This window comes from Pipra filicauda, unplaced genomic scaffold (genome assembly GCF_003945595.2).
Source record: "Pipra filicauda isolate LSUMZ 115617 unplaced genomic scaffold, ASM394559v2 scaffold402_size659489_pilon, whole genome shotgun sequence".
NCBI lineage: Eukaryota > Metazoa > Chordata > Aves > Passeriformes > Pipridae > Pipra > Pipra filicauda.
This window is the reverse complement of record NW_024104535.1, coordinates 542799-569287: the sequence shown is the minus strand read 5'-3', so window position 1 is coordinate 569287 and position 26489 is coordinate 542799. Positions and strand designations below refer to the sequence as shown.

The following is a 26489-nucleotide window of genomic DNA, read 5'->3' as shown; positions in this document are numbered from 1 at the left end:
CATTGGAAAATGGTAATGCAAAGTAATAGTTGAACTCTTTTAATGGTTAGCATCTAACTCTGAACATGGTGAGATATGGGAAGCCACAAATGAACTGTGCAGATACTGAAGACACAGGCCATTTGCAGCCTGTGCACACATTTAATTATTGGTGCTGGTTGAGGACCTTAGACTTTGGGATCATAGAGCTGTGGTAGTTTACCACCACCTGACTTAAACTAATGCTTCTCATGTATTCATGTTATGGAAATAAAGGCTTTTTTCCTTCCTGTTTTCTGTATTTTTGCAAATTCTGTTTCACATTAGCTCACTTGTGGATGATGGTCAACATTCTTGGTATTTTGTGTCTTTCTTATGGTCTTCCTTTTAAGCTGTTTGTGAATCAAATCATAAATCTCATAAATAAGCACATGATAGGTAGTGTTCAATTTTTGCAATATGCTAATTATGCCTTTTCCTCTGCCTGATATTCCACAACACTATTCGGACCGAAAGTCTGTTCAAGTCTTTCTTTTAGCTACTTTGGACAAGAAGAGGAAAAAGATTACTTCCTTCCCCTCCCCCTCCCTTAATTCCTGAAAAAAATTCTGCATTTCAGAACAACTTGAAAATAAATTAATGAAGAAACAAGATACCTGTGAAGCTGTTAAGAATGCATCTTTACTCTTTTTTTAACCATATATTAAAAACAGTGGATGATTTAATGATTCTACTGTAAGGGAGTATGCAGTCTAGAATGAATTTGAAGTTTGGGTTGGATATAAATGATTGTAATTTATATAAATGAAGGAAATCTTTGATAATTTATTGATATGTTATATATATTTAAGTATTAGAATGATACAGAATGGATGTATTTTATTTGAGGAGTGAAGTTAAATTGTTGTCAGCTTCCAAAGGCATGAACAGAACTCACTTGTGTTTTTCTGTTTTTCTTTAAAAAAATTCTTTCTTTTGTGTAGGAAGTGGTTAAATGTGTTCTCCCTCTGCAACATTTTAAAAGTTGTTGCTCACTTGTCATTAGCTAGTTGACGTGGGACTTGTTAGTGGAATTTTCAGTTAGCTGATAGCTAATAAACCTCATTTTTTGAGTAGTTAATGGGAAAGGGCCAGCATGCTCATGGAAGGTGCCAGTGGCTTCCTAGTGACCAAAAACATAGGGGGTGGCACTGTGCTTGAGTTCCAAGGTCGTTGAGCTTCTGCAGGTTCATTATTTTCTCCTATCAGTTCAGTTATATAGCTCCAGCCCTGGAGCTGCCCTCGAGTTACTCAAGAGATATGTGAGCTAATGAAGGCACGGGTTGGTCAGTACTAACCTTTTGTGTGAAAAATGAGTAGTGAAGAAGGTTACATGCAGAAGTTGAGGATGTTTGTGGTTCATGAGGTAGCTGACATCATGGTGGTATGAAGTAGAGGGTAGGTAGTTTTTCTTTGTGGTTTCTTTTTCCCCCTGAAATATCAGCCAAAACTCGAATTCAGTTATGATGTCTATGAGTTTGATTTACACTGATGTATAGAAAGAACTAAGAACTGTGATAGCAGAGGATGATGTGAAACTGATGAATAAGAGTGGAAAGCTGAAAAGTTTTCTGTAAGAGAAATTGTCAAATTAATAGAGAGAGCACTTCTATTACATTTTGCAGGTGAAAACTGGCCAAAAACCTCCTACTCCATGGTTTGAAAAGTGTTAATGAAGAAAAACTTTATAGACGTAAGAGGAAGTAGAAAATGCAGAAAACACAGTAAAAGAATAATAGTAAAGGAGACTATATGGAGGCACGCATCTGACAGCATACTTAGAAATTTTATTTTCATTAAAAGAGCTATGAGGCAATACTAATCATAGGTTTTAATGCTGCTTCTGCCAAAGATAGAGTGTGATATTAAATTCTAATAAGCAAGTACAGATTCTTGTTTATTTTAATGTCCACAGATGGATCCAGATATTGATCTAAACACAAATTCCTTGTTAGTGTTTCTCTGAGGAGCACGTTTCTGTTCAGTAAACCAAATCCCAGATGAGTATTGATGCATATATTCATTGCACTAATCATACTAATTAGAGATCAGCCCAAACAGAAACTGCATCTGAGAAATGTGTCTCTGTGCACAGTGATGCTTAGGCATTAGAACTTTTGATTTGCTGTATCTTTCTAATGGCTTAAATGAAAATCCACGGTTTTAGAGGCTTCAATATCCTTATGGTTTAGCTCTAGTTCTAACCTAGTATTCTAATTAAATAAATGTGGGTTTTTTAAAATATGTATTCTCAAGGGGAGTTGAAATTTGTAGCCTGTCAAGAAGCAGAATTGCTGTTTGCATGGAAGGCAGAGTGAGGAAATGATGTTTTCCTTTAGGAGAGCATCACTACAGAGTTAATGCAGATTTTAAGGCAATAATAACTATTGCTTTTTTTTTCAAAAATAATTTGCAATTTCACATTGCATTGGATTTTTTTGTGTACCTTTTTCTTTCCTTCCTGTCTTTGTTTTATTTTGACACCAAACTAGAAAAAATAAGAGCTGATTGCATAATATCTATGACTTCATTCTATTTGGTATTTTGTCACTGAGTTTTCACACCCTGCAGGGATTAAACTGTTGGCCATTGTGTGTCATCTTACATTCCTCACTATGAATTAGTGTAACTTTCTATGTCTTTGGTTTTTTAGTTAACCACAAAATCAGGAGTCAAAGATAGGGAAGACCTGTAGGATCACCCTAGTAAATACAATTTTTATCTTCAGGTGACCTAGTTGGGAAATTTTCTAAACCAAATTTTTTCTTCTGTTTTTTGCTGATTTTTGCTGATTAGTTAAAACAGATATTTTCTCTACAAAATGACATTCACTTCTTTGAGCTTCTCATGAAGTTCAGGGACCTGAACAAACTGGAAAGTAAACCTGCTTTTCAATTAGCTTGCCAGTCTACCTCTAACGAAAGTTCAGCAATTGTGTTTTGCAGACTACTCTGGGTAAAAGACCTTTGGGTTCTTAACTCAGCTTTAATTTCTCACTCCTCATCAGTCAGCATTGATTTGGGTGCTGCGGCTAAACCGAATGCCCAAGCTGTGCTCCAAAGCTTAATTTAGTTGTGAAGCTTTCTATAGCAATTGATTTTGTTTGACAGTAGACCTTTCTCACACTCCTGTAGGATTTTTTACAAAATGGGAAGTCACATGTTGCCACAGGACTTCTAATCTGCTCAAATGTAACTTCTAAGTTCCTGAACAGTGCTAAGTCCATCAGTAGCACAGCTTGTATTAGTTTTGGGGTTAGGGTTACAGATGAAGAGGAAAAAAAAATTACTATTTCTTCAATTCAGATAAGGTCAGTTCACTTAGTAATCCAGTATGTAATGCACTCCCTCTTCCTGTTTGGTGTGCTCTGCCCTTCAGATGTCTTTTTATAGAATGATCTGCTTTGACTTAAACAACTAATCTTTCTTAATCCTGACAGAGACAGTTAACTTCACTCCCCAGAAATATACTCTGTGAACTACCTCCAGTGTTTTGTTACTACTTTAGCAGTCCAAAAACTAAATGGTTATATCTGGACTAAATGACACAAGAGATATATACACAGGGGTATTGGAGTCTCTTTAACTGAATGCCAACCAACCTGCATAAACATGATTTAAATATAAATAATGTGATGGCAAAAGATGTGACCATGTCACAAGTTTGTATTAGTAGTACTGATAAATAAACAGTATAAATATTTCAGAAGAATTTTGGTGAGGTTTTTTATGGGTTTGGGATTTTGAAATGCTTTGTTGAGCGCTGTGAGATCATGACGCTTGGTGTGTCTGTGAAGAGAAGATCAGTAGTTTGAGGTCAGTGTTTTTCTGGAGAATAAACTGACAGGAATAATAGCTGTGATTGCCTTGGACCTACAGTACTTCGTGTAAGAATAAGGTAGAACAAGGTGGTTAAAAATGCAGAAAGCTTGTTTGCTGCCCAAAATTTATAGTGTTAATGCATAATTGTGTTACAAGGATCAGAATTTTTTGCAAGACTGGGGGAGTAAACCAACATGCTTTTGATCTCCCGATATTGAGATAACGGACATTTACCTTAGAGATAAGATATGCTTGAAATATTGTATAATTCTAGCTACTCATAGTTATTTGTTCAGCCTGATTGCTATTTATGCGAGACATTCAGCATATTGTCAGACTACTTAAAATATGGTGATGCAAGGGTGTCCTGGTTCTGGCTGGGATGGAGTTTGTTTTCTTATTAATACCTGGTGCTGTGCTGTGTTTTGGATTTAGTATGAGAGTAATGTTGATAACACAGTGAAGTTTTGGTTGTAGTCCTTATTCTAGAAACAGGTCTTTTCATTGTCTCAAGCTCTGCCAGCGACCAAGAGCACAATAAGTTGGAGATAAAAATGGCCAGAGCATGTTCCAGGTGTCCCAAACTGGCTAAAGGGATATTCCATGGCATAGAACGTCATGTTCAGTCTATAAACTGGGGGGAGCTGGCTGAGAGCCACCAATCACTGCTTGGGGATGGGATGAGTATTGGTCAGTGGGTAGTGAGAAACTGTACGGTGCATTACATGTGTTTCTTGGCTTTTATTTCTTTCCCTCTTTTTCCTAATATTATTAATATTACCACTACTACTATATATTACTTTATTTTAGTTATTAAACTGTTCTAATTTCAGCCCGTGGGTTTTACCTTTCCCTCCTGTTCTTCTCCCTGCATCACCAGGGTGGGATAGAGGGGATGAGCGAGTACCTGCATGGTACTTAATTGCTGTCTGGGATTAAAACGGGTATGGCTGATTTAGTCAGGTGTATGTGTAAGCAGATCTACATGTATCACTGTATTACTTTTGTCTTTTATTAGAGAGATATTCTGTGGGTTTTGCTTCTTTGGTGGTGCTGCTGGTTGTGTTTCAGGAACACAGTTTGGGAGGGGGAGGTGGGAGGAGAAGGTTCCAGGAATAGCTAGAGTGCAGCATTCAGAATTGATTTCTGCTTTTTATAACCTTGATAGTCTGCATCTGAACATCCCTCTCCCCTCTCCCAAAAAAAAAAAATAAACAAAACAAAACACCATCCTACATTTTTGCTTTAGTTTCTTCATAGTCATATGCTTCTTCAGAGTCCCATGAGGTATCTTAATAGTACAAACTGGGCATCTTGAATCTTCCTTCAGCTGTGAAATTGCATACATAAAATCACCTACTCTTGCCAGTGCGTATTTACACCTAGCTGAGTTTGCATGATGGTGTTTCTGCTGAGGTATTTCATGCCACCGTGCCTGAGGGCAGAGTCTGCCTTAGGCATGGAGAAGTGTTCACTTCTCTTCTGTATCCAAAAGAGTAAAAATAGAACTAGAGAAAATGCTGCTTTCTAGTGAGCAGAATTTTAACATGTGTGACTTTGAGGGTTTATAGAGAAATGGATCAAATGAAACATGTTAAGAAGAATACTTAAAGCATTTTTTTAAAATATCTTGTCTCTCTTAGTATTCTAGAGAATTATCTTTTTCCTTTTGTTGTTGTTCCTGAAAGGATTAATAATAGGGATATAGAGGTTAGTTCAAGAACACTGGAATAATGGCAGGGTTGTAGTGCTACTTAAATGTTTTGTTATCCTTGTTTTGGTGCTATACTCTTAGCAGACCTGATGCTTCATATTGAAATAATCCCAGGCTAGAGTTTTGTTCTTTTTCTGTTTGCACTAGAAGATGGTCTTAACTTTCAAATGAACAGATCTGAATGCAAGAAATGTGGTTGAATCTGTTTAAATCTGTATAAACCTAACAAAAAAAGAAGAATTTGACTTTTTGTTGTACTTTGGTGAATGGAAGGTTGCCCAGGTTAAAGGCTTTAGGATTTGGCTCAATGTTTATTTTAAATCCTCATTTCCCAGACATAAACTGGTCTTCTAATAGAAGCATCCAGATATTTGAGAATATGCTGCAATTGTATTTTTGCGTGTTCTGGATGTTCTTTGACTAGAAAAAAATTGCAGATGTTTGAACCATGAAGTGTATTTTCCTGAGGCAAACCTTTCCCATGTTGCAGTAGCATGGTTTGACTACCTGGTGGACAGACTTGTTACTGTTTTGAGGGGGAATTTTTTTCTTTCCTTCGACCTCATACAGGTTTTAGTACAGTGATAAAGCATTAGAGATATAGACTCCATCTTTTTGCCCTATTTTGAAGCTAAATTTTGTAATCAAATAAAAAATATAGGATTAGACACAGTCAAGAATAACTTTTGATACTGAACTAAGGGAAAATTGACTTAAAACTAGAGATATATTTTAATTATTGTGTCTGAGATGGTCTGCCATTTTTAGTACCATGTGTAGCTTCTACAGTCTTGATTGTGGGTGTTTTTTAGTAAAATAAGAAGGGCAAATGGCTGAGGTGGAATGTTTGGGTACCATTAGCACCCAGGTTTGACCAAGATTAAGGATTTCTTTGATTCCAGAAGTTCTGATCTTGAAAGAGGCATTGATTTAGAGCTCATATATTAATTCTTGGTATATAACTTTTTTTTAAAGCATAAAAAATGCAAAAAATTTTTAGATGTTGAATTTGGAAGGAAGTGATGTTTCCTCACTCACAGCATCTGAAGCTAATTTGAAATCTACTGATTTTGCTCCCTGCAAATAAACTGAAAGTCTGATTCAACATCTGGGTAGGTATTATTTTTGGAAATCCTGTGGATGACTGAAAAAAAAATGAAGTGGAGGACCCACTTTTCTTTCCTCCTTTGCACAGGATTTCTGGAGGAGAATGGAAGCTTTCTTCTGAAATGTCAAATTTGTTATGCAGAGATCTCACAAAAAAGGGTGGGGGTCAGATTCAGATTGCCAGCTTTTCCTAACCACAAAACAGGATGTGCTTCCCTCTTCCCACTCTAGGAATCCATGTAATAATCAAACCATTCATACTTGTTTCAATCTGCATTTTAATACTTGCCTTTTTTAAGCTTTTCAAATATTTCTTAGTTAAAAGCTGATAAATGACTTTTGGCTTACCTGGTTGACATTCATCTTCAGGAAAGTGATTACATTTTTGGCAGGAGAGAAGAGCTAAGTTAAAAAAAAATGTATAAATTAAATTAATAGCCAGTCTCATGTGTAATTACAAATATTTCATATGTGCTTTTTTAAATCTGGAGTTAAAACTAACTTTTATGGACAAGTGCCACCAACTGCTTTGCTATCCGTGCTCTGTATCAACATCAACAAAGGCAGCCTTGTTAGGCTGTACAATGCAGGGTGCAGCTCACACAGCACTTCAGAGATTAGAAGTAGTCTTATCAAGCTTGATTCAAATTGTCTTCCAGGTACAAAAATAATATTTCTTCTTCTTTGGGATATGCTGGACTACAGTTCCCATTTTCAAATGAAATCGTTCAATATTTGGTTCCTTCTGGAATTGCTTTTTTATTCCATGCGCTTTTAGAGAAGAGACAAATTTACCAGTTGATTGTCTGCTGATTGAGAGTATGAGAACGTGGCATGCACAATGTTGTCTTGCCATTCCAATAAATGGGTTTGAACCAAAATCTGTTTGCTTTTAAAAATTACACCCACAAACAAAACAGTATTCCCAGACATTTTGAGCTGGTCACATTTTTTACATCTAATATTGTTTGTTAAGGGTCACTTAGCATAGTGCAAAAAGATTTTTAAAGGACAGGTTTCTAGTTGGTTGTTCCTGTTTTCAGAAGGGGTTTGGTTTTTGAGTCACTGTGGTTGATCAGGTTACAGTGGTTTATGAGCAAGCAATACATTTTTTTCTGAGGTACAAGCAATTGAGCTACAAGATTGTGGATACTGGTAAAGTTTGTGAATTCATCTGCCCTTACTGGAACAGTCCTGGGAAAGAGGACAGAAATGCTTGTGTAAGGAGTGCAGGATCAGGGTATTTGTGTGCTGATTTGGGTGATCTCCTTGGGATTCCTGCTGTTTCCTTGCAGTTCAGGTAAACCAAGCATCAGATTTTGTAGTATTAATGAGCGAAGACAATGATTAGCTTGTTTCATATCATTGTGTAGTGTTTGTTAGAATTTTGTCCTTTAAATTTGAACGTTTTTTTTTTCTTGGATTGCTGTGAATTAAGATAAAGGGAGAGGCCTCAACAACTCTGCTAATTTAGAGAAAGAAAAAAAACACCTAATGTTTTGGAATAATGTATGAATTGACTTCATCTGTCTCTACTCATCTTCCATTAGAAGTTGATATATTATTTTAGTGATACCAACGTTCAAATTTAAACCAACCTGTTGGCTTAAAACACAGGAGGACCATCAGGAAAGCAAACGTGCTGTTTTCTCAAGTGGGTATTATCTTGCAACTTCTTTTTTTCTTGAGAGCCAAAAATTGACGAGTTGAATCCTAATGCAGAAATAAATATAGGTTTTATACAAGATATGATTGAGAATTCTGAGGCATTGATATTACATTTATGACTTACTGTAAGTCTACTGTTAACAAATATGTTCTTACAAATATTTTTCTATTTGAATGAAAGGATCTGTAGCTACAGGGTCGTTTAAGATCCTATATAATGAATGCATTTGAATGCATTTGGAGGCAGGTAAGGAGCATTAAGACTGTCATCTTGCAGGGTGGAAATACTGTTAACCTCCTGTGCTGGGGCTACATCCCTGAGCTGCTGCTTATCCCTTTACCACCCCATTTTCTCAAAAGGTGTGGTTGTATTTGGCACACATTCCTCTTTTCCTGATAGGTGTTTGGTGGTCGGCATGAGATGTTGTCACAAATGTCGTTAGAACTAGTGACTCAATCCATGACGTTTTCAAATAGAAAATGACACAAATAGTATGGGGAAAACTACTGGAAAAACAGTGTGAATGTGACTAGGAGAGTAACTTTGCCACTTTGGTGTTTCTTGTTTCTTTGTGTGAATAAAAAGAAATTATTGATTTCAGAGTCAAGTCCTGCTTGTATGTACAGCTGCCACCACTTAGGAAGAGAGGCAATAATATCTTTTTGTAGAGTGGTTGTGTTCTTGGAACTGCAGGTTTAGGTTTGGGAATTTGGGGGTCACTTTGCTACAGGGCTGTCATGTAAACATGATAAAGTAAAGTAATTTTCTGTGGCTTGGTTTTACCTGTATAAACTAGGTAAGGATACTTCCCTTTTTTCCACTTTAAATAGTCTTGTGTACTGAAGTTGTTTGCTCTTTAATGTGCTTAGTTAGTCTGGGGACAGAGAAGGCATACTTTATTATTTATTGAAGAGTAATGTTTTTATGAGTAGATCATGATGCCCTAAACAAAGGATAAATGCTTGTACTCATGCTGACAGTCTGTTCCTTGTTATATAATCACACTAACTCCAGCTTGCTTTAGCATATGTTAGTAACAGAGTCCTAACTTATTTATGCTACCAGTTGGTATGATGGTGTGAATTTTGCTGCTAACACATGTTTATCCTGATCAAAGACCTGAGAAGGCAGTTTTGGTGTTTGTTTTTAAAGGGTGTGTTTTCTTGTATCTATACTGAATCAACTTGGAAGTTTTAGATTCAAAAAAAAAATTACTTCTCAAAATTGTTCAGTGAAAAAAAGCAAGAAAATTATGTGGGAACATCGAATATTCAAAATGAACTATAATTACCCATTGAAATACTTTTTAAGTGGATAGCTAACTGTGAGCAGGGAGGGAATATCTTATTAATGGATAAAGCAGGAAAAAAATTCATCTTTCAAGCGTTATTTTCCCCTGATTTCAAGCTGAAAAATAGTTTTCATTTTTCTTGCTTAAAAAAACCCCACCCAACAAACTCCAACTAATTTATTTTCATAAATCCTTTTTATAATTATTGTTATTACCCCTACTTTTAGGGAGAACTTTCTCTTGCCTCTGTGGTAGATAAACTTTTCAATAATATATTAGTAGAACATCATTACTGAGTTAGGTATCTCTCAAGCTTGTGTTTTTCTTTCTGCAGCTTCATCTTGCCACCTCCATCACTTAAGACCACATGGCAAAGGATGAAGTTAGTTATTTTTCTGGGTTGACAAGCAAGAATATTTCTGACAAACTGACTGGCTGTTGTACATTGGTCTAGCTGTTAATGAAGAGAATCCTCTGTGTTTGAACAAACCCTAACATTTTACTTATTCTGGCACATTTCTTTTCTGAAGCTATAAACTTCATCCAAGACTAATTCTAGTCAGTTTGCTCATAAAGACCACTTTGAAATCCATGTTTATGTTCTAAAATGGTATAAATTTTTTGTCAGTTTACAGACAAAAATACTTTATTAGCCAGATAAAAATTTGTACTAATGGAAGTGCTCATAAATAAAGTTACAAGGATTATGTAAGTCTTTACTGCTCTTATCTTCACTGTATGTAGAACCCTTGTCAGTAAGGGATCGCTGGCTTCCTTGCAAGATTGTGAAGAAAAACATTTTTTTTTTTTAACTTGAAGGACAGCGTGGTGTTTGTTTCTTTCTTAAATTTTCAGGATATGTTTAAATCAAATTTAGTGTGCCCTTCACTTAGTTTTAATCCTCCAGGATGTATACTTTGGCTCCTTCTCAAGAAGAGATCTGAGATTCTCAGTGGACTCATTTCTCCAAATTTGAGATTCTTGCTCAATTAAAGAGATATGCTGGGTTTTTGGTTTGGTTGGTTTTTGTTTTATTTTGGTTTCCTTTAAATGAGAAAAGCACATTATTGCATTTTCTGAATGAAGATTCATGTTGCAACCCTTTACTGTACTCATCTTCATGTGTTCAGAACATGCCTAATGACGACGAGATTTTGTTCTGTCTTCCCCTGCAAGAAACAATCCTTTACTTTGTGATTGCTATGTTGAGAGCTCTAGAAGTTATATAGTGGCAAACCTGGGACCCTAATTTTCTTGGTGGGATGTGACTGCTTTACTTTTTATTCTGGTGGGATACCAGAATATCATAACATCATTTGGTATCTTCAGGACAGTGGCTTGACTCCAAAGAAATACGTAGTCAGACTTTATATTGAGCCTGGATATAAACAGATTAGAATTACTAACTGCGTGGGAAGTTTTCTTCAAGTTAAACTTCTTAACTTCCCACATTCAAATATTCTTGGACAAGGACACAATGGTTTGTTTTATAAACATGAAAGAGGTATTAAATCATCTTGAAGTTCCAGTCTTGCTCTTAAAATCTGACTGAGAGCTTATCAAAAGTCTGAGGGAGTTTCTCCAAATAGTATTCTAGGGGAAGAAAACATTTCTACAGATGCTGTATAATAGAAAATTGATACGTGGAAGAAGGCCTCCCACAAGTACGAGAAATTGGCGACCTGAAAGGAGTACCACGATTGCAGCCCCTCGAGTGTAGAGAAGTGTCTTAAATGATGTGCGCAGAAACATGCAGAGTTAACATATGTGCCTTGTGCTTTCTGGGAAATGTTTCTACTCAGAATAAATGCACAGTAAAGATGTTTTTTTTCTTAAATGACTGTATGGAGTCTACTTGCTGTGTGAAAACTGGACAAGACCATGGGTCTGTTTGATAGGATTACTGTTAGATATTTTTCATACAGTGTTAGGGAAGTGTTGCAATTGGATAGTAAAATGCATCTGTTCCAGAAGGACTCTGTCTTGTAGAGATTATGGTTGTGTGCTTGTGAAATTTTATTGGGAGTCAGATGGGTTTAAGTATTACTTCTCCAGAACAGGCAATCTTAATGACCAAATCAGATTTACAGTTGTAAATATGTCTCCTAATATCTCCCTGGGTTCTGTGATTCTTTGGGTTCATCAGGATCCATTCCTTCTTCCTAGTTAGAAGATATAGTTTGTAAGACAATTCATGGCATTCCTAAGTAGATTCCTGTAGTAGACTGAAAATTCTTCGCAATAAGAGGATGTTGCCTAGTGTATTTTAAGGAGAGAAGGAAATGCACGATTCTTCAAACAAAAAAGGATTTATTATCTTGTAAGAGAAATATCAGTTTGGAATAGGGACATTGCAAGAATGAGGGGCTTGTATCTGCTTTATGCACTTGATATCCTGGAGATACCTATTTTTAAAAATTCTGTTTCCTTTGGTAAACACTGTGGCTTTGGTAAAGCACTGTGTGAAATGCTCCTTCATTACCCGGATTTATAGCTTGCCGTTGCAACCCTCTGGGTCCTTCTTTTCTGTGAAGGACCAAGAAAGGAAGTTTATCCTTTCCTCTACTGGAATAAATAATGGCAGAGTTTCAAACTCTGCATTCATATTTGTAACGTCACTAATGACACTCATTTTTCGGTGTTAACACCTCTCTTATGTTTTATCATGCTTATATTCCTCAGAGATGTTTGTCTGCATTAGTTTTTTAACGCGTCCTTCATCTGACTCAGGGTTTTTTAGGACTGATGTCAGTGTAAGCAACAGCTGGCAAAAAAAAAAAAAAAAAGGGCTTGGTTCTTTCTGCATCTTACATCAATTGACTTAGGGTTATTTATGTGTCTTAAAAGATGATGAGTGTGGATAGTGGTGGGGAAATGGTAACATATGCCGAAATTTGCACTTTTAATTGCTGGAAACATCTGACTGAATAGCTGTTCCTGGCATCTGATAGCTTCTTAGCAGCTGTAAATGGAAGTCTCAGTCCCTTTCTGCTTCTGGAGATCTCTCTGTCATACAACTGTCTCCACATCTGTCCCTGGTTAATGTTGTGTTTTAGCAGTAGCACTGTGTGACATTTGATTGTCATCTGTGTTCTGAGTTTGCTGTTATTTTTAGTTTGAGTCTTGCCAGGATTATGCAACTGTAACAACACAACTGTCTCCGGATGTCCAGGGAAAAAGGAACATGCTTTTCTTATCCCATGAAAATGAGTGAGGAGCAGAGTGATTTCTTTAGCTCCCAGTTACTTTCCTAGAGATAGAAGCTTGGAGACAGAAGAGCTGCTGTTGGAGGAAGGGTAAGAATGCGGACAGTCTCCCTTCCACAGGCAACCACCTCAGTGGCTCTTTTTCCTCTTCCCAGACCAATTGAGGAATTTATATGTATACATAATGAATAATGTTATGACTTCAGTGAAATGAAGTCATGAAGTTGAGTGCTTGCTATTTCAGCTTCTGTCATGATGTTCTGGTCATAAAGCCCGAGGACAACATAGATCCCAAGAGGTGTGTTATGTGAAAAAAGGGAGACTCTTTGAAAGCTACTTCTTTTTGTTTGTTTGTTTCGTGTTTTATAATGGAAGTTAAGACCACTGTTTTTGGAGTGAAGCTTATTTTGGCATGTGTTAATTGTATGAGGTGGGTGCGGGGAGAACAAAGAGGTACCTGCAACAAGCTTTAATGACTGTGAGATTCATAGAAGAGACTGGAATTGAAAGGTGTAGGTTTTATTATATTTTTATTATTATTATAGGTAAGTATTGAAAGATCATAAATCAAACCACTTAACCAAAGAACCCCCAACCCTATCTCAAATTGATTGGTAAGAGATTACCAACACAATGTAGATATGCCAAAATCTTATGGCAATCTAAGTAAGAGATGGTAACAAGTTGTAATTTAGTTTGTCTGCACTGAAACTGAAATGGGTTATAATGTTAAGTTGATCTTTCTAATGGGAAAAATTAGTGATGATGGTGTCCTTCATGTTTTTAAATTTGGAAATATTCATCTACTTACTCATGTCAATAAAGCGTGTTGATATGGATTTCCTCGCAAGAGTAGATACTCCTTTAAAATACGTTATTCTAAGTAAGATGATGACTGTGGTAGCCTTACATTTTGAGGTCTTTTGTTAATTTTCTTTCTGTCAAATACAGCTGGGAAGCATAGTTCCTTTTCCTAAGATCTGAAAGGAAGAGGTGAACAAGGTGTTTTGTTTTCTCTCTCTGCATTCAATTCCCAGACAATATTTTCCACAAAGTTAAAATCTGTTTTAGATGGTTTCTCATGGAGAGAAAGCTTACTGAAGCTGCTGCTCAGAGAAAGAGAGGAAAGGAGAGAAAAAAAAAAATCATAGCAAAAAAAAACCACAACCCCAAACCCTTTGAAAAGTGTTTACTTGCCAGCGGTCATGTCTCCTGATGAATATTGACCGGTGAAAAAAAATGTGATTGTAGAAGTGCTGACATGAACCAAAAGCATAGTATTTGTCCATTTATCAAAGCCCTGATGTTTTGTTTGGGTTTTTTTGTTCCAAAAGAGAAAAGTTTCCTATCTGGGTGTAACATGCAAAGCAGCACCATATTGAAATGTTGGCTCAGGGTGGGGAGTATATGTTGCCACAATGTTGTCAGCAGAACTGTGTGATGTGGAAGTATTGGCAGTATGTAACTTGTCCTGAGCAGCCACAGTTCTATGTGGTTCTGTGCTGTACACCGTAGGCTATAACCATTAATTTTCTCTAAAAGGAGGATAAGATTACATGCATTTCACTTAACTATCTTGCATAGCAGTGTGTAATTCCAATCTCATCTGTCACAAGCGTTAAGTGGAATTACTTGGAAGTAATTCTGAAAACTGTGCCAAAAGTTAACCTCTTCTTCTGAATTCAGTAAGTAAAAATATAGTTCACATCTGTGAGCTAAAGTTCCCTGGGCATTATGCCTGTCAGATACTTGTCATTATTAGGAGGTATAGTTCTTGAAGAGGAACATTTGGGTCACTTTATTTAGTTTTATTCTTTAAAATAGGCTGTTTTACAGCATAACTATTTTTACAATGTGTGGCAATTGTTTCACTGTTACCGTAAAGAATATTGGAGGAAAAACTTCTGAAACAAATTTTGTATTTCTGAAACAGAAATTTGAAATTGAAGATGCATTAGAAGATATAAAAATCAGCAATTTATAGAAATAATACAGCTTGCCTGTCTTTTTCAGAAACTGGTAACACACATTTCTTATCACAATAAACTTAATTTTTAATCTACTTGTTTTTTTATTTCTATTGCATTTGGTTAGTCACGACCATGTCAGGTAAAAGCAGGAAATCCTCAGAAACTTAGAATGATTTGCACTTGTGTCTCTAAGTTGAAAAGGAAATGTGAGATTTGTTCCCTCTTTGTACCTTAACAGTTGTTGGCTTGTAACATTGTAGTGTAGAGGAGAGCAACTGCTCCATCATCTTTCTGGGAGATTCTGCTCTGTGAGTATTTAATACTGGGTCGTTTTATCGTGCCGACGCTGAATGAGCTTAACTTTTTACTATATTAGTTCAGAAAACAGTGTTCAAGTCCAACAGAGCAAGAGTGTACAGCTCTCTGGGTCTTTGTTTCAATATGGGGTTAGGTGGGCTTTCTCCTCAAGCATACTCCTGCCTCTGGGAGCAGAGGCACCAGGAATTGTGAGGAAGTGCTGGAGAGCAGTTTACCACTATTTGACTATATCGGTACTATGCACACGTGTGAGTTTTGGTTAAGGAATGCTGCATGCATGAACCATTAGAAAAAGGAGAAAAATTCTGTTTCCATTTCTTGTTATGTTTGCTGGTTGATACTAAGTGAAAGTATTACTAGAAATTAAAAATGAAAAAAATGTAAAAACTTTACGCAGGCATGAATAGGAGTAAAATATACTTTGCTCACCAGTCTTGATCTCTCTTCTCTGTGTCACATTGTTGGAAAAACTTACCTGACTGGCTTATGGGAAATGGTTGGTTTTTTGTTGGTAGCAAAGGCTGTCTTCTGTAGCCTGTTTTAGTCATCTGAATTGGGTGCTACTTTCCTCCTGCTTCCTCCCCCCCAGCATTCTGAGGATATAACTGGTATGAAATATCCCATATTAACTATGGGATAACTGTGAAAAATTATAGCATCACAGACAGGAATCTGGTACTGAGTTCTCCCAACTTTGAGTTGGACACTTGGCCTCCTGGAGACTGAGTAGTTTCGAAGATCATTCAGCTACTTATTCCCTTTCTCTTTCGTGTTTTGGTCTCTTGCTCTCAGAGATTTATTTCAAACTATGTGGGTACAAGAATGAGTGAACAGCATCAACTCTGTCTTTCAGCCAACAACCCTTGCCTGCTCAGGGTTAGGCATTTTTTCAGCACCACTTTTTCCAATTAATATTTTCACTGATTTTTTTTTTTTTTTTCTGGAAAAACAAGCATGAAAGTTAACCCAAATTTTAGTCTAAAGGTACCAATCTTGAAGAATATAATTGCATACCTTTCTTAATAATCTTGCCACTGTAAAATTGTTAAAACAGGATGCAAACACTATGCAATATCCTGCTGAAAGTAGAAGACACATTACTTCAGTGTAGTTGGCTGAATTAATTCCTTTTCATGCTAAAGCACACATGAGTCTGGATAGGATAACGCTAAGAAGGATGTATAATATTCTCAAGCCTACAGCAGAAATATGTGGAGAAAAATGTTTTTACATACTTCTTGAAGAGAAAGGGGCATAACAAGCAATACGTTATTCTGTTAACATTAATGACAGTGCCTTTATAGTAAAATAAATTCAGAAATAGTGAGTGCATGGTTAATTCTGTCTTCACCTTCCTTTTCATTTTCTGTTGCCGTGGTTTTTGACACAATTGTAGCTTATAAATGAGGAGTCAATAGCCCTTTGGTACTATGCCTGCACTCTTGAAGGCTGTTTTTTTGAAAAGGTAGTTTCCACTTCTGAATTAATTACCTCTTAAAATTTTTGTAGAATAAAACTAAACACATCTTTTATGAGGCTATTTTTTTGCTCTCATTTCCATGTTCAAGCTTATTGCAAATTTCTCTATTCTCACGTTGCCCTCCAGTATTTCTTATTTAACATCTAAAATACAAATTTTATACAAATCATCCTCTTTAAGTAGAGGAAAGGAAAGAACTGTTGGTATAAATATGAAATAATATGTAGCAGCTGTTAGGATTCTGATGTTGGAAAAACCCAGTATCTACATGTAGACACTTGGTGATGAGTCTAAGAAGCAGTATTAGATTTCTTCAAATGCCTTCTTCTCTGGCTATCATACAATAATGAAAAATAAAATCTAGAAGGACAAGGTTATATAATGCCAAGGTTACATAATGCCATGTGATATAGGATTTCCTGTTTTTTTAAGATTCCTTTTTAATTTGTATAGTGCATACTGTACATATCTGTCTTAAGGATAAATTGCATTTTTCAGCTTTCAGTTGGAACTCAATCTGGCCACTGGTGTGAAAAATAATAGAAAGTATTTTTAAAAACTCACTAACAACAAAAAGAGAGCCAAGGAAAATCTCCATCCTTTATTGGATGCGGAGGGAAACATTATAACCAAAAGTGAGGAAAAGGCTGAGGTCAGTCCTGAACCACTGTTGTACTTTTTTCTATGGATGCTTCCTTTGCCTCAGTCTTCAACTGTAAGACCAGTTATTGTCAGGGCAATCAGATCCCTGAACTGGCAGACAGGGATGGGGAGCAGAATAGACACCCTGCTATCCAGGAGGAGGTAGATAGTGACCTCCTGAGACACTCACAAATCTGTGCATGGGGATGGAATCCACATGAGGGTACTGAGGGAGGTGGTGGAAGGGCTCACCAAGCAACATCCTTTATTATCAGTCCTGGCTAACCAGGGAGGTCCCAGTTGACTGGACGCTGGCCAATGTGACGCCCATCCACAAGAAGGGTCAGAAGGAGGATCCAGGGAACTACAGGCTTGTCAGTCTGACCTTGGTGCCAGGAAAGGTTATGGAACCGATCAGCTTGAGTGTCATTATGCAGCACATACAGGACAACCAGATCAGGCCCAACCAGCACCGGTTTAGGAAAGGCAGGTCCTGCTTGAGTAACTTGATCTCCTTCTATGACCATGAGACCCACCTAGTGGATGAGGAAAAGGCTGTGGATGCTGTCTACCTGGATTTTAGTAAAGACTTTGTCTTAGATGACATTCTGAGCCTGCCTTTAAAGGTTCGCACAATATGCATTAAACCAGAAATATTTAAAATAATCACTTATGAATGAGGAATTTAGTGTTACATGTTATAAAGTGCTCTTTTCTTAATGTCTAAGGGAAGGTGCTCCAAAGTACTTCAGGTTATACCAAGAAGAAGCTAGATTTGCCACTAATTCTGTACATGAATAGCTCTGCTTTTTTGTCTTTTCCCAGTTGTGTATTACGGTTATGATTGGACTGTGAACAGTAGCAGAACTTCAGAGAAAAAAATAACATTTCTGGAGTTTTTTTAGTAGAGACTGTTAGAAAACTGGGTGACAAATGTGACTTAAAAAGAAATCTGAAGAGCAGAAAGTGTGTATGGACTTTGTGTGTATGATATGTTTACCAATTTAAGCGTTTTTGTTCAGTGTTTACTTTAGACAAAACCATACTTTTTGAGAGTAGGAACCTGAAGGGTTTTCTGGATGCTTTGTATGAAAAAAAATACGTAAGGAAAGGTTTGAATGGAGATGTAACCTCTGTTAATAGTCCCATTTATGTAGTGGTGGAGAAAAAAAAACTGTTGAGTACATAGCTCTAGAAATAGAAAGCAGTAAATTTTGAGGTAAATAAAGTTCAAAAATAATTCCTCTGAAATTAATTTTGCTAATCGATTAGACAATTTTGAGAAGAGGTAACAAACCCAAAATGCTAAAATTACATTAATTTTGATAGCGCAAACCAACCAATGTAACCAAAATACCCAGAAATTTCTCTACCACTTGGTTTGCCAAGAAACTCATCTTTTAGGTGCTTTTTCTATTGATGGAATTCCACTGACCTCAAATGGGACTTTCCACTGTGATGGACATCTTTGTACAGCTTCTTTTGCAAAAGTAGACCTCTGTGAATGCCAGAGGGAGTGCAGAGGATGAGTGCATTTGTTTTTTTGGATCATCCTTTGTTGTTGTATCAGTGACAAACTGAAGCTGATTTTATGCTCTGCAATTTGTTCTAGGTAGTTTTGAGTGTCAGAACTTAGGAATACGTATGTTTGACAAATAACGATGCAATGCAGTGTAAATATGTAAATGCAGTGCGGCTGCTGTTTTCTAATTTTTTATCTTGCTAAAAATATATTCAGTCATGGCTCTTTGCTCTTGCACATTAACTTTATAAGCCACTGATATCTCCAGCAAGATGTACTAGACAAATGGAGATAAAAACAAAACGAAAATATTGGAGTGGTTGCAGTAGGGAATAGTAAAAATTTTGCAGCTAAATTTGGAATGCTTTAATGCATTAATTCTGAGAAGCATATTGCTGGTGCTTTTGCAACTGCTTACAATAAATACAGGTTTTCCAGGCAATGTCTAGCCAAGGTTACTATTTTGCTGGAGGATGCTTTTATGTAAATAGAGATTCTAAATATTTGACATAGATTTGTTAGGGAGACATTCAGTGATATTCAACTAATAAAGAAGAGTATCTAAAGCACACAGCTGCCGTTTTCTTTGTACTGAGAAGCTAAGTGCTAGGTGCTCTACAAGAAGTGTAGCAAGCTCAGTTCTGAAGAAAGAAGAAAATGTGTATAATATTGCACTGAAATCAGGTAAGCTGTTTAGCATGATTAAAATCTGACCAACACAATCCCTGGAATAACTGGATAATAGGATATTATTCTGCTACCAGAATGTCTGAAAACATTGATCCTTTCCATTGAAATGGAAAGGCCTTCACACTGTAGATCAGCCTTAAACTACTACTGTACCTTTCCTTATGAATGCCAAAATTTTTTTCCCATTCCAAATTAAACTTTGGAAAAAAAAAAGTTTGATTTATGGATTTGTCCTGATCTCAGGAGTGTCCTCTTTCCTCTTTAGTGACATTCTTTTCAAGAAGGCCACTAATGGTCATTGTACATCCTGTGCTCCTCTGCAGAGCACCCTGAGAGTAGGTTCATAATAGCAGGGCTGACTCTCTCTTCTCAAGTACATTCACTTTAAAGCTCTGATAATTGCTTACAGAATTCCCAGTGGGATAGGTCCTATTTACTTTACCTTGCAGGTTTTTTATAGTTACAAGTGTAGATGTAAGTCTTCAGTTTAAGTCTTCTTAAAGGCTATGGCTATTAAGAAAATTTAGTAAGTGACAGGAGCAATTCTTACAGGCTCTGTAAGAATAAGAAGCTGCTCTTAAGATTTTGGATTTCTCTCCGAAAAACCCTCTGTTAAACTTCGATGGATTCTGTAGTCCTTGATAGATTTTTTTCTTTTTAAGGCTCATGGCAGAATCATATCAGCTTAGAAGTGCAGCATAGATGCTCCTTATCCTTTCTTCTTGCCAGGAATCCATAAATTTCACATATTTCTTGACCAAGCTGTAGATGTGAAGTGTATATCCAGAGTTTCTCTGTCAAGGCTATTGAGGTAACCTGGGAAAATTGTAGCTATTGCATGGATTTTTTTAATTGAGAGACTTTGCAGTTTTAAATTTAGAATTAAAGTGGACAGATGTGATGAGGATGAGGACTGATTAATGCTTAATTTGTTAACTCATTCTCAGTATAGTCTCCATGAAATTTCAAGAAGTGGTGACTGAAAAAACTTCTTCTCTTTTGGAATACATGTTTCTGGTAGGACTAAGGCTATATCTGTCCTCCAAAACCAAGTTGTTTTGATATAGGTGAGAAGACTTAATTGATATGAGTTACATTCCATGAGTAAATAAATGTAAAGGCTAATTCATCTACGGACTCCTTAGCAGTTGGCTTATCTCTTAGGAACAATTGAATGTGGTGGGTCTTATATTTCAACATCTGCTGCACAGTGGAATTGCAGATTATTTTGTCTTTTTTTTTTTTTTCAATCTGTATGGAAGTCCATTTACTCTTCTTTCAGTACAGAATATGCATGACATTCTTTGAAAAGGTGAGCCTGGGGTGTAACAATATTGTGCTTGTTGTAATGGCCTGCTGACGTGGATACTTTCAGAAAAATACACTCACACTAGATTTTAAAAATAGAAAAGGAAATAGTCGGCAAAATTAACAGAATAATTTAATTCTTTAGAAAAATTGGCATAGCACGAGTTGCAAGTTGCTGTTCCTTTTTGATTGGTAGTTCACAATCTTTTCAGCAATAGAACTATGTAAGAGCAAATAATTGGATGACCGTAAAATTCAGAGATCTCTGTAATTATTTAAAGACATTGTTATTTTAAGGATAACAGGCATTCTATAATTTGTAATCTGAACCTACTTTATATTTCTTAATTATTACTGATAATCCTTATTTGTAATATAATGAACCAGATTGTGGCTTCTTAAAGGCAACCCATAAATATTGATTTATGCATCCCTATATATTTTTGTGGAGAATGATTGAATGAGTTTATATATGAGGAAAGTAAAATGTGTAAGTAACAGCTAACTTGTCCTTCATTCTGGACAAAGTCTTTCTAACTTGAATGCATCTTTTTCTAAACTTAAAATATGTATTACTGTTAAAATACTTCAGAAGTTTGTTTAATTTAAAGAAAATTACATAGAGTAGAGAGGGTGATTGTCCTTCTCTGTGCTGCTGCGGCCTCACCTCGAGTCCTGTGTGCAGTTTTAGGCATCACAGTATAAGAACGATATAAAGCTATTAGAAAGCATCCAAAGGAAGGCTACAAAGATAGTGAAGAGTCTAGAGGGGAAGCCATACGAGAAGCAGCTGATGTCACTTGGTTTGTTCAGCCTGGAGAAGAGGAGACTGAGGGGAGACTTCACAGCAGTCTACAACTTCCTAGTGATGGGAAGCAGGGGGCAGGCACTGATCTCTTTTCTGTGGTGACCAGTGACAGGACCCAAGGAAATGGCATGAAGCTGTGTCAGGGGAGGTTTAGAATAGGTATTAGGAAAAAGTTCTTCACCCAGAGTGTGGTCAGGCACTGGAACAGGCTCCCCAGGAAAGTGGTCACAGCACCAAGCCTGACAGAGTTCAAGAAGCATTTGGACAATGCTCTCAGGCACATGATGTGATTCTTGGAGCTGTCCTGTGTAGGGTTGAGAGTTGGGACTTTTGATGATCCTTGCGGGTCCTTGCTAAATCAGGATATCCTATGATTCCATTCAGAAGGACCCCAACAGTTTGGAGAGATGGGCAGAGAAGAACTGTCCAAAGTTCAACAAAGTCAAATGCAGTCTCCTTCAATTGAGGAAGAATTGACCCCATGTACCAGTACAGACTGAGGGCTGATCTGCTGCAAAGCAGCTCTGTGGAGAAGGACCTTGGGATCCCGGTATATAACAAAGTGTCCATGAGCCAGCAGTGTGCCCTTGTGGCCAAGAACTCCAATGCTGCATTAGGAAGTGCATTGCCAGCAGGTCAAGGGAGGTGATCCTGCCCCTTTGACTCAGCCCTGGTGTGGCTGTATCTGGAGTGATGTGTCTAGTTCTGGGCTCCTCAGTATAAGAGAGACATGAAGCTCCTGGAGCAGGTCCAGTGAAGGGCAACAAAGATGATCAAAGGACTGGGGCATCTCTCAGAGAGGTTTGGGTCTGTTGAGCCTCAAGGAGAGATGTCTGAGGGGACCTCATCTGTGTATCTAAGTATCTGAAGGGAAGGCTCTTCTTGGTGATGCTAAGCAATAAGACAAAATGCAGTGGTCAGAAAATGATGCATAGAAAGTTCCACCTGAATACAAGGAAGAACTTCTTTATTGTGCGGGTGACCACACACGGGGATGGAGCCCAGAGAGGTTGTGGAGTCTCCCTCACTGAAGATACTCAAGTGTCTGGACACAATCCTGCGCAATGTGCTCTTGGATGACCCTGCTTGATCAGGGAGGTTGGACCAAATGATCCACTGTGGTCCCTTCCAACCTTACCCATTCTGTGATTCTATGATTTATTGAAGGCATAAATTTAAATACTTGTGTAAAAATTGTTAAAATAAGTGGCAAAAAGTTGGCAAGGTAAATAGTAAACTCAAATGGGAAATGCTTTGTGCTATTGAATTTGATTATGTCAGACTGATTAAGCAATATGTTCTTTTTCTTTTCTCTTGCAGCCTGTGCTTTCCGTTACAATGGGCTCTCCTTTGTCTACCTCATCTACCTCCTGCTCATTCCTCTGTTTTCAGAACCCACAAAAACAACGATGCAAGGTAAGATGTTCCTTGCTCCATTCTTCAGAATCTATCATGGACAGAGTGCATGCAAAAGCCTTGGTGTAGTACAAGGTGAAGTCCTAAACATTTTCCCTTCATTAAGTGATCTAACTTGTAATAAATACTGTAAATTTCCTTACAGTGTAGTTTTACAATATGCTGGTTTTGGTGCTGAAGGACTTCCAACCACGATACACTCTCACCCCAAAGTGTATCAGGACTGTTTGATAGTGCTAATAGGAGTTCCTTTTTATGGCATTATTTCACCTAGAATATTGACATGGTCTGCATGAAAAATGAGCTTTCAGAACCCTCCTGAAGCCATCCCTCCTTTTTATAATGCCTCGTTTTTAAAAGCCCTCTTAAGGTGCTCAAAGGCTGCAATGAGGTCTTCCTGGAGCCTTCTCTTCTCCAGGAAGAGAACAACCCTAACTTTCTCAGCCTGTCTTCATAGGATAGGTGTTCTGATCACCTTCATGGCCCTCCTCTGGACCCTGTCTAACAGGTCCATGTCTTTCCTGTGCTAAGGACCAGGTAAGAGCTGGATGCAGCACTCCATGTGGGGTATCACCATAGTGGAGTAGAGGAGCAGAATCACCTCCCTTGACCTGCTCGCCACAATGCATTTGATGCAGCCCAGGATGCAATTGGTTTTGTAGGCTGCAAGCACACACTGTTGCTTCATGTCCAGCTTTTCATCCATAAGAACCTCCAGGTACTTCTTGGCAGGGCTGCTCTCGAGGAGTTCCTCTTCCAGTCTGTGTTCATGTGTGGGATTGCCCTAACCCAGGTGCAGCATCTTGCACTTGTTGTACCTCATGATGTTCTCTTAGACCCACTTCTCAAGCTTGTCCAGGTCCCACTGGATGGCACTTCCTCCTGTTGTGTCAACTGCACTGCTCAGCTTGGTGTCATCTGCAAACTTGCTAAGGGTGAACTCGATCTCACTGTGTTACTGTATGAAGATATTGAAGAGCACTGATCCCAAAACAGAGCCTTGAGGGACACTACTCACCACCTGGACATAGAGCCATTGATCGCAACTCTCTGGCTGCATCCATCCATCCAATTCCCTATCCACTGAATAGTCCATTCATCAAATCCATGTCTCTCTAATTTGGAGATAGGATGTCATGTCGGACCATACAAAAGTCTAGGTAGATGACATCTATTGGTCTGTTGTCAGCTGCTGCCATCACCCATCATAGAAGGCCACCTTGACACCTAAGGTAATGGAAAAGAAGTGCGGAAAATTGTACAAGGGTACTATTATTAAATAGGATAAAGGTTATAAATAAATCAAAATTTTTCAGAAATTGCTTGTAGTGAGATAGATCTTAATTATTCCTTAATAATATTTATTGGGAGTCTTCATGAATTGCAGTTGAAGTATCTTGACAGAGCTATAAAACAAGGCAAGGAATCAGATGAGAATTAGGATGCTTTTGAGATCTGGTCTGTTAGCTATAGGATTCAAATCTCTCACCTCTTGGTGAAGAAACCGTCTTCACAAAGTATTACAGTACGGAAGTGGTAAAGGCTGGATTAGCATTTGTATTTTATGCCTTATTTCCTACACTCTGCTTCCCCAACTATTTTTCATGAAGTTTCTACCAGTCACTCTAAACTAATTCACTGTCTTTTGGCAAGGATCCATACCAATTGAGTGGGCTTAGTTTACGTTGATTGTGTAAGTATCTAGTGGAGCCAGGAAAAACAGACCTGAAAAATAAATAAAGTAAGCATAAAAGGTGGGAAATCCCACTCTAAGTAAGGCTGTCTGTCATTTTTATAGGGGTAAGTTACAAAGACAGTGTAAGAATGGAACATCAGTTCAGCTGTGAGTTTAAGTTTCTCTTAAAAGTGCTGAACATAGTAGTTGAGAGAGAAGCACTCACTGGGAATTTGCTTGCAGCTTCTCAGATACTATGCAATTACCCTGTTGGTTTTGTGTGTTCTACTTTTGCTGCCCTTTCTGTGTGTGCCAGGAGAAGTGATTGACAGGATAAACAGAGCTATTTTCTAGATGCCAAGAGTGACAATAGCGAGACATCCTAATTATCTTCTTTTAGAGTCTAAAGAAGTCTATTTGATTTAAGTCTAATTCCTGTGTGATTTGATAGTCATCTAGTTTGCATCACTGATGGCAGCAATTTTTCATCAGAGGAAAATGATTTCTTAGGACTTTGGGTAGTTTCCCCATGTTGTGTGTCATATTGCATTACAGTTCTCCTGAATATCATGTTATGATGTGTCTGTGAGAATTAATTTCTTACATAAATTCAGTATTTCTGAGTGTAAACATTTTGCCACTGTCACCTGTTTTAATTGTGTGTGTATGTAGGTGTATCTTTCTAGAAAGTGTTGAGGGATTTCTTTTTTTTCAATGTCCAGAGGATGGAGAAGAAAGGGGAAATTTTAACTATTTTAGCTAAAACCAGCCAAACCACCAGTAAAACAGAGTCAAAAGTTTAGTGAAACAAAGTTTATTTAAAAAAAACCCAAACAACAAAACCCAATATGTTTATATATTTTACTTGTATTTCCCCCCCTTTAATTTCTGTCACTCAAATAGTATTTTTGAATCTTATATTCTCTTTCTGTTTTATTCAAGTTGTTGTGGTTTTTTTCCCTGAAATCTTACTTCTTTCAGTTAAGGCTTTTTATTCTTTTGAGTTTTCTGGTCTCCTTCCACTAAGCTTTTCTTTCCTCGTCATCTCCTGACTCACTCAACTCCTCAGTCACAATCTCTGACCAACATTCCCCTCTCTTGAACTTTCATCTGTTTTTTCAGTTTACCACCTTGCACTTTCCAGTTACTGAACTTATGAAACTTCTCTCCAGCAGGCTATAGAATTAGAAAGTAATCTGGAATGGATGATGTCAGTCTCGATTAATTTAAATTTGGTCAGAAACTTAAAAAGATTAGAAACATCGGGGAAAATTATTATACTCATTGAAATAGTTCAGATGGTGTTTAAAGCTTAATGAGTAATTTTTTTTGCTTTTTTCCCCCTTAAATATTTAATCTTCTTAAAAAGTGTAATTACTAAGATAAAGTACTATTAATCCTTAAACATGGGATATAAAGCACTGTCTGTGTCTTTGCCTATGTGCCATGTTTGTTTTAAGACAATTTTAACTGACAATTAAAAAGTCAACATCTTTTGAAGTCTAGGAAACATCTTCAGTTAGAACTGAAATGCTGAGTTATTTAAAATGTAGCTGAATATGTTTGCAGAAATGCTGCTAAACTGTCCATGAAGCTGGCTGAACAAGGAAAAATATATTCCAGAGCTTTTATGTGCAGACAAAAATGTATTTGACCAACTCTCTTGTTCAGATCTATTATTTATAGTCCTCGAAATCAGAGATTACAAATCTGATTAAACAGCAAAATATGCTACTCTGCATGAAAGAACTGTGAAAAAAGCATGAATTGCAAATAACATTTCTGGTCTACAGGAGTAATTTAAAACTTGACTGGGCCAATTTTCCAAGGGTTG

General features: G+C 37.2%; 1 protein-coding gene across 3 annotated transcripts in view; it reads left to right on the top strand.

The window, feature by feature from the left end:
* The window catches only part of PIEZO2 (piezo type mechanosensitive ion channel component 2), a 295169-nt gene that overhangs the window by 27455 nt on the left and 241225 nt on the right, over positions 1–26489 (top strand). For all 3 annotated transcript variants that reach the window (XM_039385318.1, XM_039385319.1, XM_027744595.2), the window contains exon 2: positions 22885–22980. In XM_039385318.1, the coding sequence (XP_039241252.1) occupies positions 22885–22980 (96 nt within the window). The remainder of the gene's footprint in view (positions 1–22884; positions 22981–26489) is intronic.